Source organism: Hipposideros armiger, unplaced genomic scaffold, assembly GCF_001890085.2.
Source record: "Hipposideros armiger isolate ML-2016 unplaced genomic scaffold, ASM189008v1 scaffold_1776, whole genome shotgun sequence".
NCBI lineage: Eukaryota > Metazoa > Chordata > Mammalia > Chiroptera > Hipposideridae > Hipposideros > Hipposideros armiger.
Window position 1 is genome coordinate 74672 of NW_017733126.1, and position 13529 is coordinate 88200.

The 13529-nt window shown below is 50.0% G+C and overlaps 2 protein-coding genes across 2 annotated transcripts in view; both read left to right on the forward strand.

The window, feature by feature from the left end:
• LOC109378152 (SLAM family member 9-like) overlaps positions 1-13529 on the forward strand; it is a 103010-nt gene that overhangs the window by 65858 nt on the left and 23623 nt on the right. The gene's annotated exons all lie outside the window — the stretch shown is intronic.
• On the forward strand, positions 1512-6386 carry LOC109378151 (SLAM family member 5-like). Its single transcript, XM_019634613.1, has 5 exons — positions 1512-1944; positions 3576-3872; positions 5199-5336; positions 5511-5602; positions 5872-6386. Exons 1-5 carry the CDS (start codon positions 1512-1514, stop codon positions 5962-5964), a joined length of 1053 nt encoding a protein of 350 aa, XP_019490158.1. The 3' UTR covers positions 5965-6386.

Genomic DNA, 13529 nt, shown 5'->3' on the forward strand with positions numbered 1-13529 from the left:
GAAGACCTGTAACTCTCCTGGACGGCCTGAGGCAGGAACAGACTGACCACGGCCCCCATGATGCAGGCCTTGAAGGCCTCTGGCTTTGGAGCCCCCACATGGTCAGTATGAGGGACCCAGTCCTGTGAGGGGAGCTGAAGACACTGAGGACGTGCCCGGTTAAGTCAGTGATTAAATGAATACAGAAATGCCTGAAATACTTGCCATGTGAACATTGTCATGAGCTGCGCTCGGCCCCCAGGGAGAGCCAGGAAGGGCAGGTGAGCAGGACGGAGGCAGGCCTGGTGCCAGGAGGACTTCCTGGTTTGGAGGGACAGCTGTGTCCCCGGCAGGTAGCAGCAACCCAGGCGACCCCTGCCTGCTGAAGCAATCAGATTGTCCTTCCTTTCAAGATTGGATAGATTGTGGTACTTCCCCTGGTCCTGTCCTGTCCTCTCCGGGTCCCCAGGTGGGACAGGGGCTCTCAGGTGCCTGAGGAGGAAGGGGACAGGCTGGGGAAGTGCTGTCTTGGTGGCAGGGACAGTGGAACTCACCAAACAATCCTTGCCTCCGGCGTTCTCTAGTCCCTGGCAGTAACCAGGGCCCTGTCACTAGTGTGGCCACAAAACATAACACGGATCACACTACTCCTGAAGTGACAAGTGGAACCCACACGTGGTGCTCCTGGCCCCTGGCCTCTGTGGGGCCGAGAGCCGGTGAGAACATGTGGGTTCCGTGGGGCGCAGCTGCGAGTTGGTGGAGCCTCCACCCCGTTGCCAGGACCCCATGCTTCCTGTGTCATGGGACACGTGCCATGGGACAGACACACGCTGTTCTCAGACCCCAGGTGTTGTCATGGTTACCGCAGCACTGCCCAGTGCAGCCTGACCACTACTCTGCCTAGAAAGGGGGAAGAGACCAGCTTCCTTATTGTCACGGTGATTCCTGCTGTGAGCCCCGCTACCCCAGACTTAGGGCCTGAAACGCCTCCCTGTGCAGTGTCAGGGTTTCTGTTAGGCAGGACCCCCGCTGTTCCGCGGGCTCCTCTGGCTCAGGGTCTCTCAGACAGAAACCAGGACTTTGGCTGGGGCTTGAGGGTCAGGGGAGGGGTCTGCTGCCAGCTATCACGGTTGCTGGTGGAATGCACTCCCTGTGGCTGCTGGCCCAGGTACCTGCCCCTTCCTTGTGGTGGCCAAGGCTGCTCACAGCTCTGTGGCACTCCATTCCTTATAAGCCAGTCCCAGGTGCGGCCACACTCCAGGGGAGGGGTCACACAGGGGGAGCCTGTCTAGAATCTGCCTCCTACAGATGCGCTTCTCACTAACAGGAGATGTCCTGGGCACCCGCAGTCCATGAACTCGTTACCTCACTTGTCACCGTGAGGCAGGGAGGGGTCTGCAGGTCTGCAGGTGGCCGAGTGGCCTGCCCAGGGCTGCACCAGCTACAGCAGGACTTGATTCCGAATGTTCACATTCGCTGCCCCAGGCCACCTCCTGAGACTCCAGGGAGAGCCCTGGTGACTTCTCCGGAGGATGGGTGGTGTGGGTCTCCCTTCATCCCTCACGTCTCCCTTTTCCGATGCCCTAGGCGTCTGTGGCACTGGGCCCCTGAGTTCTGGAGGTGCGGATTCCAGAGCCCATGTCTCTCTGAAGAGGGTCCAAGGAGACTTCGTGTTGTTCCACGTGACTCGGGAGCTGGTAGGAGACACAGAAGCTCAGCTGGAGCAGATGGTGTGGGGCTTTGGCCCTGATACCAACTACACAGTCCTGCTGCAAGTGGTCAGGGGTGGGGACCTGCCAACTTTGATCAGCCTCCAGGACAAGTACAGGCACAGGGTCCATGCGCCCAATATGACATCCCTGCTCATTGTGAACCTGACCTGTGAGGACAGTGGGCAGTACCGGGCTCGAGGCAGCTTTACTGATGGAAGGGGATTTACCCAGGTGTTCCAGCTCACTGTCTATGGTAGGTGACACCTCTCACCCCCTCCCAGGGCCACCTCCTTTTCTGGTCCCCACGAGTGTCACATAGGCCCTCCTACAGGGACTCCTTCCAGACCCAGCCTGTCTCTCTTAGCTCCTGGGAAGTCTGGTGAGAGTTCAGCACAAGCGCAGAGCAGACCTGACATTCACACCTGAGCTAGAGTCACTGCAGTGTTTGGGGACAGGAAGACAGAACCTGGGAGGGGATTATCACCACAACACTTCTGTCTCTTTAGAGCAATCAGTGCAGCCATACGTCATTGGTGAGTTAGTTTCCTGTGCTGCTGTCACAAAGCTCTGTGCTTAGATCCACACAGACTCTTTATCTCACTGGCCATAGGTGAGAGGTCACACACTGAGCTGGGGGCAGGGTGTCCGCAGGGCTGGTGTCCTTCTGCGGGCTCTGGGGACAAACACTGCCCTCCCCGCCTCCCAGTGGCGCCCGCGTCCCTGCATGGGGACCACCCTCCCCGCCTCCCAGTGGCACCTGCATCCCTGCATGGGTGCCTCCCTCTCCGCCTCCCAGTGGCACCCACGTCCCTGCATGGGGGCCACCCTCCCCGCCTCCCAGGCCAGCAGTGCTGGGTCTCGTCCTTCTCACGCTGCCACCATCTGAACTCTCTCCTTCGGTTTCCACTTTGAAGGACCTGAGCTCACACTGGCCCCACCCAGACTCTCCTCAAGAGCCTCCTTATTGTCCTGCAGTTGATTAGCAATGGTAATTCTGTTCCCTTATTCTCCTTGCGAGTCATCCAACGTGCTCACAGGATTTCACAGTTACCACGTGGACATCGTGGGGGCCGCTGCTCGGCCCACCACAGTCTGGAAACCCACGTGTAGGCAGGTGCTCCCTGACCCGCCCGCGCTCACCCAGCACCTGGCTGAGGCCTCACTCAACGACACCCCACACATCCAGCTCAGAAAGCCTCCGGACATGCCGGGGACAGGTCACGCTGCCACACTTCTTAGGCTCATCAGGCCACTTCTTTCCTTCCCTAGAGAACCTCTCTGCATAGGGGACGTCCTGCTGCAGCCAGTGGCTTCTGCAGCTTTAAGTCCCCATAGGATTCTGTCACTTGGCTTCCTGTGTGGACCTCAAGTTCAGAGGCCTGTGCTAACCACGCTCACAACGGCCCTTCCTCGTCACTATCACCGCCTTTCCCACAAATGTCTCTTTGCAGGAGCATGGGCCTTTCTCTGGGCTCCCAGAGCTGGCGGCTTCCTCTCTCCCTGGGCCGAGCCGTCCCACGGGGCCTCAGCAGGAGACGCGGAGCACGGCCCTGGCCTGGGCTGTTCCTCCTGTGCCAGACTCTGCACCTCCCAGGAAACACCCCAACTTCTGAGAAATGATGGGCCTTGAGTTGGTGGGGTCCAGGCTTTATTTTCTTGAGGGAGATTTTTAAGACTTGCTCAGTCTGGTGGAATCACATTGGGCTTCACCCCATGGCTCCTTCCTTTTGATTGCTTGCGGTGGATTTTGGCCAATTCTGTTTCACCTGGAAAGTGCTCTCGCCTCCTCAGTGGGAGGACGCCAGCGCTCGGTGAGACTGGGTGAGAACCTGCACTGTGAAGGCCCCCACCTGAGCCTTCTGTCTCCCCTCCCCTCCACCACAGAGCCGGTGCCCCTCCCCCAGATCCTGCCCAAGTCACTGTCTGTCACAGCAGACTGGTGCAACGTCACCCTGGAGTGCACAGCCGTGGGGGCCTCAGAGGACCTGAATGTGACCTGGTGGCACAGTGACCTCCCCAGGAAGTGGCAGCAGGCAGGGACCCTGGGACCAGTCCCCAGCATCTGGCCCCTGGCTGTGCGCCTGCCCCTGGACCAGGCCAACACCAGCCTCACCTGCAACGCCAGCAACCAGGTGGACCTGAAATCTGCCACCACCACGCTGGGGGACGTCTGTGCCCATCGTGAGTATAACGTGCCTGGGGAAAGGTAGCACTGCGGTCCCTGCAGGCTGACAGCACACCTCCCACCTGGTCACACACACAGATCGGCTGGGAGTCACACCCAACTCGTGTCTGTATTTAAATGTCTCTCACCATCGTGCCCTCCTCTGCACCCTGGGCCCTGCTGACCCAGGAGGAAGCCTTCCTCCCACCCCCGCCATCACCCAGAGCCGTCTTCTGGACACATAACCTGGATTGTGTCATTTCCTGTGTCGTCTGTGGGATTGGTCTCCAGGGGCTCCCTGTGGGATTCCCTAGGGGGACGCCCCCCCAACCATGTTTCTGACCTCATTCACACCCCACCCCGCACACCCAATGCTTCCCGATACATCTCGCCTTTGCAGGCTGTGAGCTCCAAACAGTCTGTGCCTCCACCATCCGCCATCTCACACGAATCCTCCATTTCTTGTCGTATTTTATTGAATGTTTCCCTCAGGTGCGGCTGACTTTGTGATCATGTGACCCATGCTGTCACACTGGGCCCCTCGCTGGGTTTCAAGCTTTTCATGAATTTGTACAAAGGGCTCCCGGTCTTGTTTGCCCGGGGCCATGTGACTACTGTCCTTGCCCTGCCCTCAGGTGTCACCTCCTTCCAGGAGCGGTCCATGTCCCCCACACTGGTGGCAGTGCTGTCTCTGTGATGGATGTGTGTCCCTTATAGCCCAGACACCTTGTCCTCCTTTGGCTCCATGTGCCAAGCAGGGCTTTTAGACAAGTTTGCTCACAGCTGGTGTTGCACTGAATGAGTGACTCACCTGTGCCCCTGTGTGCAGCCTCGGCATTGAACCCATCCCCCACCCGCTGAGGGGTCAGACGTGTCAGCATCACGTAAAACCCATCACCCTCTCCTCCCACCACAATGTGATGTCCCAGGTGAAGTTCAACTCTCAGCATGACCCACAAGACCCCCAATCATTCCTGCCCCATCCCTGTCCTGCCAGCCCCAGGGGTGCTGGCAACTCCCAGGGGCTGGCCTTCTCAAAGGCGCCCCCTTCCTGGAGTGTCATAACCACCCAAAGTGTCTGGGAAACTCCTACGACTCCCTCCAGACTCAGGTTACCCATCACCACATCCGGTATTTCCTGTCCTCCCTCCTGGGTGACGAGCTCCTCGGGGCAACACCATCCTTGTCATCTCTCTGTACCTGCCATGCTGCTCCGTCCTCGGCACTGAACCAGGACCCTGCAGACTTCCCCACCTGCTCTGTCTCTCTCTTCCCTGGGCAGTGGGTACCTCACGTTCTCTCTTGTCTTACCCTTCCTCACTCTCTTTGTGCGAGGGGAGCAGATACACAGGGACAGCCCACTCGTCACCACCTGCTAGGCATTGTAGTTGCTGTCCCGGCTGTGCTGCTGATTGTGGGAGTCGGGCTGTACCTGTGGAAGACACGTGGGAAGAAGAAGGAGGAGACGGAGACGGGAACAGGTAGGTTGCGGTTCCCCTTTAGGCCCAGAACCCTCCGCACAGTGCCCCTGGCTCCCTTTGTCCCTTTGTCCCTGCACAGGGTGGTGGTGTGGCCCTGGCCTTGGAGGTCACGGCAGTGGGGGGTGTACAGGTTTCTGAGGCTCAGAGTCGAGCTTTATTTTGTGTGTGACTCAGGTGCGGGATTGGAGGAGGGCCGGCGGGACCATGAGGATGACATCCACCATGTAGAGCTGAGAAAACAAGAGCCCAAGGAGGGCGGGGACAAGGTGAGAGCTGGGAGCTGTGGCACCTGGGCTCCCCAGGTCCCTCTGTGCCCCCGTCGGGCTTGTCAAACCCGGTCATCTTCCCTTTCTGGCCCCTCTGCCTCCTTACCTCCTTCTGGCGAGTTCACATCACAGTAAGAACGTTTACAGGGGACCCGTGTTGTGCGGGCCCTTTGGGAGACGCTTCCACAGTCATGTCAGCAGCACTGCTTCCACGCAGGCCCCTGGGGACCCCTCAGCTGCTCCAGGTGACCCGTGTCTTACACTCCTAGGGCATCCGTGGACAACATCTGGAAGGAAAGAGTCCTGTCACTACTATCTACAGTGAGGTCCACAGGCCAGGCCCGCCTGAGAAGGTCATTTAAGTGGAAGCAGCAGGAGAAGGCAGCACTCCCAGGCTGCCTCCGTTCCCAGCAGGACGCCTGCAGACCTGTCCTCTCCCAGCTCTGCTCCAGCTCCAGCTGCCTGGTCAGTGTTATTGACACTTGTGCCCTCAGCTCCCTGGTCACACAGGACCAATGTCACCTGTGCCACTTTTTCTGCTGGTAAAACGGGGTCTCTGGGGATGTGGGCACCCCCACTGCTGGGTGGGCCAAGGTCACTGGGCGGCCACCACAGAAACGCCACAGAGGTACAGAGACATGGCTTGCAGGCGCTGTGTGCTTCCTGCAGCCTCTGGTTCGGTCACCACCCCACTTCCTGGGTCCTCCAGTCATGGGTCATGCCGCCGCTGCTCCGATGGTTCTGCCACGTCCACGAGTTCAGTCCACCGCCTTCAGATGTACTGATGGATGGCTNCTCGTGCTCTTACTCCTGTAAGAGTTAAATTTCCTGATTGTTGTATCATTCATTACATGGATGATATTCTTTGTGCTGCATCATCTATGAAACAATTGGCGGCTTGCTTTGAAGCACTTAAAATCCATTTAAAACAAACAGGACTTAATATTGCCCCTGATAAAATTCAAACAACCACTCCAGTTAAATATTTAGGAACCATTGTTGATCGACAGACTATTAAACCACAAAAAGTTCAAATTAGAAAAGATCAGGTTTCAACCTTAAATAACTTACAGAAATTGTTAGGAGATATTAATTGGCTACGCCCAACCTTAGGAATTCCAACCTATACTCTCAGTAATCTGTTTAGCCTTTTACTAGGACCATCTCAGCTAAATAGCCCTCATGAATTGACTCCGCAGGCTATAAAAGAATTAGAACTTGTAGAACAAAAAATACAAGAAGCTCAGACCCAGCACATTGATCCTTATCAACCTTTACAGGTTCTGTTTTTTTCTACACCACATTCCTCAACAGCAGTTATAATTCAGCAAGAGAAACTGGTTGAGTGGCTTTTTCTACCTAATAATTTTGTTAAAACACTCCCGACTTATGTAGAATTAATTTCAAAATTAATATCCAAGACTCGTACCCGTGTCCTGCACCTTTGTGGACAAGAGCCTTATCAGATCGTAGTTCCCTTTAAGAAACAACAGATTAGTCATCTGAACACTCATAATGAGTCTTGGCAAATTACCCATAATACTGGCATTCCTTACAACCCACAAGGACAAGCCATTGTTGAACATGCTAATTCTACCTTAAAGAAACAATTAAATAAACAGAAAGGGGGAGACACAAAGGAGCCACCTTAAGTGTAATTAGCAAAAGCCATGTTTACTTTAAAAATTTTGAACTCATATATGTATTGGCTCTGTTACACCATGTCTCTCTCTCACAGAGCAAACTTGAACTACTCCAAGTGGAAAAGAAAATAATACCTTTAAAGATTTATGATTTCTGGTAAAGGATTTGTCACCCAACAATCAAGTACCCATAGTTTTCCACCTTCCATTCCTACTTGCCCTCTTATTAATTCTTGGGACAAAAATCAATCTAAAATTCATTGGGATGAATGTCGTGGAACCTTAGATAGAATAATTATTAATAATATTTTGGAAACAATTATTGATTGGGGACCCTTTGGTCCTGCTCTTCAAGTCTGTAACATTAAATAATGTTCAGAACCACAACAATTAAAAGATCAAATAATTGGAAATAATTTATCTAAAATTGTTAAGACTCCTTTTAATATTTTATGGAAGGGAAGAGTTTTGGCTCCACCTCAATTAAGAATGATTAGACCTATTAGAGGTCCGTTTCAAAGAACTTTATGGAAGGTTGCCATAAGCATTGGACCGAATAAATTATGGAAAGGAAATCTCACTCAAAACAATAATAGTTATACCTTTCGGTATGAAAAAACTGGACAAATTTATTTACAAGTTTGTCTTAAAAATCCATTTGTGTTTCTAATAGGAAAATTTATTATTAATCAGAATTTGACATTGGTTGAATGTCCATTATGTAAATTATTTACTTGTCTTAATTCTTCCACTTTTAATTATCCTCATGATCAAATGATGATTTTGAAGCGAAGAAAGGGATTGTGGATTCCTGTTCAAACCTCTAGGGTTTGGGAGGGATCTCCAATGGTTCATATAGTTCTTCAGATTCTTTATAATATTTTACATCGAACTAAAAGATTTATTGGCCTTTTAATAGCAGCAATATTAGGGATTATAGCTATTACAACTACTGCTGCTGTCTCTGGCGTAGCCCTCCATCAGACAATTCAAACTACTCAATTTGTACAACAATGGCATGAAAATGCTAGTAAGACTTGGAATCAGCAATTGAAAACTGATAAAAAAATCAGTGTCCATCTAGCTGATCTGAAAACTACTGTGGTTTCTTTAGGAAATCAANAGGTACAGAGACATGGCTTGCAGGCGCTGTGTGCTTCCTGCAGCCTCTGGTTCGGTCACCACCGCACTTCCTGGGTCCTCCAGTCATGGGTCATGTCGCCACTGCTCCGATGGTTCTGCCACGTCCACGAGTTCAGTCCACCGCCTTCAGATGTACTGATGGATGGCTCTCGGGGGTCGTCCTGGGCTGTGCACAGGATTCTTTGTTGGGCTATGGATGTCCCAGTACTGACTGTGGCTTAATAGGGAGAGGCAAAGGGAAAGACTCAGGTTGTCCCACTGCTGATTCTGCTTTTCCTGTAAGAGGAAGGGCCTCCACCAAAGGATGCTGATTCCGGTGAGTAGGAGCATGACACCAGCATGTCTCTGGCTCTGAACAGGCAGAACATGTGCTAGGAGAGTGGCTCTAAACCGAATCGCTGCCGGATTCGATCAGAATGGTACACACTTCCCACCTTGGACCCCAGCACCTCCTGGCTGAGTTGGATAGGCACATTCAGGTTCGATGAGCTGGTCCCCTCGAGGAGAAGGCCACAGCCAGGAAGGACAATGAGATTACATGACCATTAAAAGTGTCCCAGAGAGAGCAGCTCACCCCCACCATTAGCAAAATGAGGGAGTGAGATGTGTCTTGTTTCCCACCTATGGAGGGAATTTGCAAGGAGGTACAACAAATTTTATGAGAATGTAATGAGATAGATAATATTTTCTTCTCTAAAACCCCAAAGAGGCTGAGAAAGGCAAACTAGCATGAGGGAAGCATGAGATTAGCAACCGGAGTAGACAGGCTGGACTCCCCCTCTGAGGTGGCGTCACTTGTCAGATATTGGCTTTGAAAGGACAATGAGGGGACTGCTGACAAGATGGCAGACGCTGTGCCCTGCAATCTTCTTATGCCAACCTGCAGAGGTGCAGTGATGTTATTTATGTTCAACTCGCCTCGCTCATTTCCAGGGAATGCAAACAGGGCAGGTCTGATTCCTCGGGGAACTGCCCCTGGGGTGGGGAGACTGTGAGAACAGAAGGCTCAAAAGTTACTGAAGACGGAAAACGGCACGAGATCATCACAGGAATAAAGTGGCCTCAGGCCAAGTTTATTGAAGTTTACATGTGAGTTACCTAAAGATGAACATCCCGAGAAACACAGGACCAGATAGAGTCCCTGCCGTGTTACTGACTGACAGGGCACCATAACCAGTGCTGCACGGTGGGTTTTTACATTAAAGCCCAAAACTTGTCTGCCTGTTTAGGCGGGATGAATCTGTAATGCCACAGATCAACCAGGACTTCAGCAGGAACCGAGCTGACCTTTTCCTCTTATCAGCCATGTCCACTCCTCCCACACAGGGCAAACCCCAGACAGAGCCCCTTGTAATAAGTCATATATGGGAACTCAATCTACAGCTTCCCAGAACCATAAACAGCCACTGTCCGGCCTCACTCAGCCCTCATGACTGATGAGCAAGCATCTCCCTTGGCCTTTCTTCCTCATTTGATTTTTAAAGTATCCGAAAGATAATTTAATTTCTCCCCCAGGCAGTTCACATTACATGCCTGTATTGGCTTAATCAGCTTTTACGCATCTGCAGTCCTGAGCACTGCCCGTAACCAAGTCTTGTCTGGGGCTCTGTGATGGGGGTGAGGGGGTGAGAAAGGGCACGGATGGGACGGAAGAGGAGGTCTTTTTCCTGGACAACTTCTATTTGTCAAGCCAACAAGTTCATTTTCTAAAAGGTGCTCAAATTCATGAATCATCATGGAAAAAGAAACGAAACAAGAAGCCAGTTTTCATACATCAAACTGATAATCAGGGTGAGAATGACCACTATTGGCAAGGCCGTGGGAAAACAGGAAGTCCCATGCACTCTCAGTGGGAATGTAAATATGCACAGCTTTTTGGGGGAGCAGTGTAGTCGAGAGAGTGTCTCGGAAAACTGAGGCCGGATGGAATGATATCTATAAAGCTCTCTCGGGGGGTGTCTTGGAAAACTGAGACCTGATGGAATGATATCAGTTGTCTCCCCTGGGAGGACATGTAACAGACTGTCCTGGGACTGTGCAGTAATGTACGAAGGCATAGCATTTGTTGGAGTACAAAGGGGTCCNACGAAGGCATAGCATTTGTTGGAGTACAAAGGGGTCCGGTAATGGGAACAAGCCTTAAGGCACCCACGTATACACGGTTAATGATTCACAGTTCTGCAGTTTGCTTCTTTGAAGATTCTCAATAAAAGCCATGCGTTGACCCGATTCGGGGCTCAGTCTCTCTTAGGCTGAGTCCCTTGGTCTTGCTCTCAAATCTGACTTCTGTCTCTTGTTCTTACTCAATCTGTGTTGCCCCTCTCGTGTCCCATTTGCCCTTGCCACGCAGGACGTGACAGAGCAGTTTGGGGAGCAATATATAAATGTACAATTCACATTGGTCCTGAAATTCTACTTGTAGGAATTGATCTTAGGAGGAAAGCTGTATATACGCTCAAAGAAACATGTTAAAGGGTGTTATGGCTGAAACTGCTGGTGGCCTACCCATTCTCTATCCTCTGCCTCCCATCTGTGTATTTGGTGGTAGTACGTGCCTGACTAAAAACGGACATTTCCCAGGCTCCCTTGTCGGACAGGGAGGGCCAATGAAATGTAAGCAGAAATCACTGGGTGGGACTTGAGGGAAAGCTGTCTCACCCATCTCCTCCTTTCTTCTTTCTGTTGTCTGGATCGTGGACGTGATGGCTAGCATTCCAGCAGCCATTTTGTGACCTTGACGACGGGAACCACACACTAAGGATCAGAAAAATACACGGAGCCTTTCACTTTCCTGAAATTTTCCACATTCAATTCCAGCCTCACTACATGAGAATCCTTAACTAAATCTCTTTTTTTTTCTTAAAAAAACTTGAATGTGAGCCCACTTTAGTACATTCCTCTCAAACTGTTGAAGAACCAAACTCATAATGCAAATATTTTAGATTTCTGGAAAATAAGACACGGAGTATACAAGATTTAATGACTACAAACTATATAGGACTCCAAATGATATATTTAAAAACTGGGAAGTGGTAGGGAGACAGGAAAAAAAATGCTCAATTCTCAATGAATATGGGAAACGAAATATATAGCATTCTACTCTTAGCATTTATAATTAGAGGAAAATAGTTTCAAGCTCTTTTTTTATCAATTTACGGAAAGGCACGAGTAAAATTAAAAACAGGGTGTTCACTTTCAGCATCATTGGGAGGTAGAGAGGACAAAGAAATAGAGTCAGATTCAGTGTTCTAGAAACTTTCATGGCAGGGTGATGAAAAATAAGGTAAAAGGTTTTAAACTAGCAATCCCACCATATATATGTTTACTAATTTGTGAATTGTACATTTTAAAGCATACACCAATAATTAAAATACATATATAGAAATATGAGATATTCGTATCCATTAAATTAAGAATACTTTAACACATTCATGATGGCTTTATGCAGCCCTAGCCAACAATAACCCCTCAAGACAACGTGCGTTTACGGTAAGATTTATTATTCACAGTAGTAGAGACAAGGGCATGTTTCATGTGTCTTAAATTTTTTTGGTGACTTTTGAGTTTTTGAATTCAGGGTGTTTCAGTCTACGGATGTCAGAGGACATATTTCTCAACAACTCTGCCCCGCTGTGCTGGTTAGTTCAGTACTATCCCTGCCCGCTAGACAGCGAGCATCTGACCTTGGCCTAGCAAGTGAGAGCACCACCCTGAACCCTGCCAGAGGCCCCCACGCTTTTCCTGGGTTCGATCACTCACATGTGACTGTCTGACAAAACACACAAGCCAGGGCACCAGGGAAACCCTGTTATATGTTAGGGGGCGTTCTTTTCCTTTCTTATAAATAAAAACGGAAACAGACATTCTTCTATTTTCTTCTGATACCACAATGGATCACCTCACATAACACACTTTGGAGACCACTGCTTTATCTAAAAGATGACATTTGTTTTTCATGTTATTTTGAAATGCACAGAAAAACATACCCAGAGCATCTATACAAAAATGCTTATGATCGATTGAAAATAAGCCGAGGGCGTTAATAGACATCTTTCTAAAGAAGATATTCAAATGGCCAACAGGTACATCACTAATCATCAAAGAAATGGCAATCAAAGCCACCTGAGATGCCACCTCACACCTGTCGGAACGGCTGTTATCCAAAAGACAAGAGACAGTAAGTGTTGGTGAGGCTGTGGAGAAAGGGGACCCCTGTGCACAGCAGGTGGAATGTAAATCGGTGAGACCACTATGGAAAACAGGGTGGAGGGGCCTCAAAGACTTACAAATAGAATAGCCACCTGACCCAGGCATTCTTCCTCTGGGTGTGTATCCAAAGGAAATGAAATCTCCATCTCAAAGAGACATCATCATGTCCATGTTGCAATGTTCTTTGCTAAATTATTTACAATAGCAGGATGTGGAGGCAAACTAAGTATCTACTGACAAGTGACTGGATAAAGAAAATGTGCATATATATATATATATATATATATATATATAATTCAGTCATAATAAAGAATATCTTGTCTTTTGTGACAATGTGGATGGACCTTGAGGGTCTTACGCTAAGTGAAATAAGTCAGACTGAGAAACACAAATATACGTTGTCACATACGTGGAATCTACAAAAGCTGAAGTCACAGACACAGTGGAGTGGCGGTTGCCAGGGCTGGGGGTGCAGGAAATGGGGAGACGCTGGGCAGAGGGCACAAAGTTCCACGGGGAAGATGAGTGAGCTCTGGGGACCCGTGTATTGCACAGTGATGATGATTAACATACTCGCTGTGTTATGTACTTGAAAGTTGTTAAAAGAGGACACCTTAAATGTTATCATCACACACAAAACATGGTGATTATGCTAGCGGATGGAGATGTGAGCCAGCTTTACTGTGGTGACCACTTTGCAATACACCCACGGGTCCAGTCACGTGGGACACCTTCAACTTGCACATGTTGTGTGTCAGTAATTTGTCAGTAAAGCTGGTGTAGTTAGATCTGCAGGTGTGACTGCAAGTGATTTTTCTCCTGTTATCACACTCAGTTTCTATGTCCTCCAAATTTTATATAATCCACGTGGAGTGTACTTATTGGCAACAAGCGTGTAGTTTGCAAACGTGCAGGTGCTTTAGCTCACCATG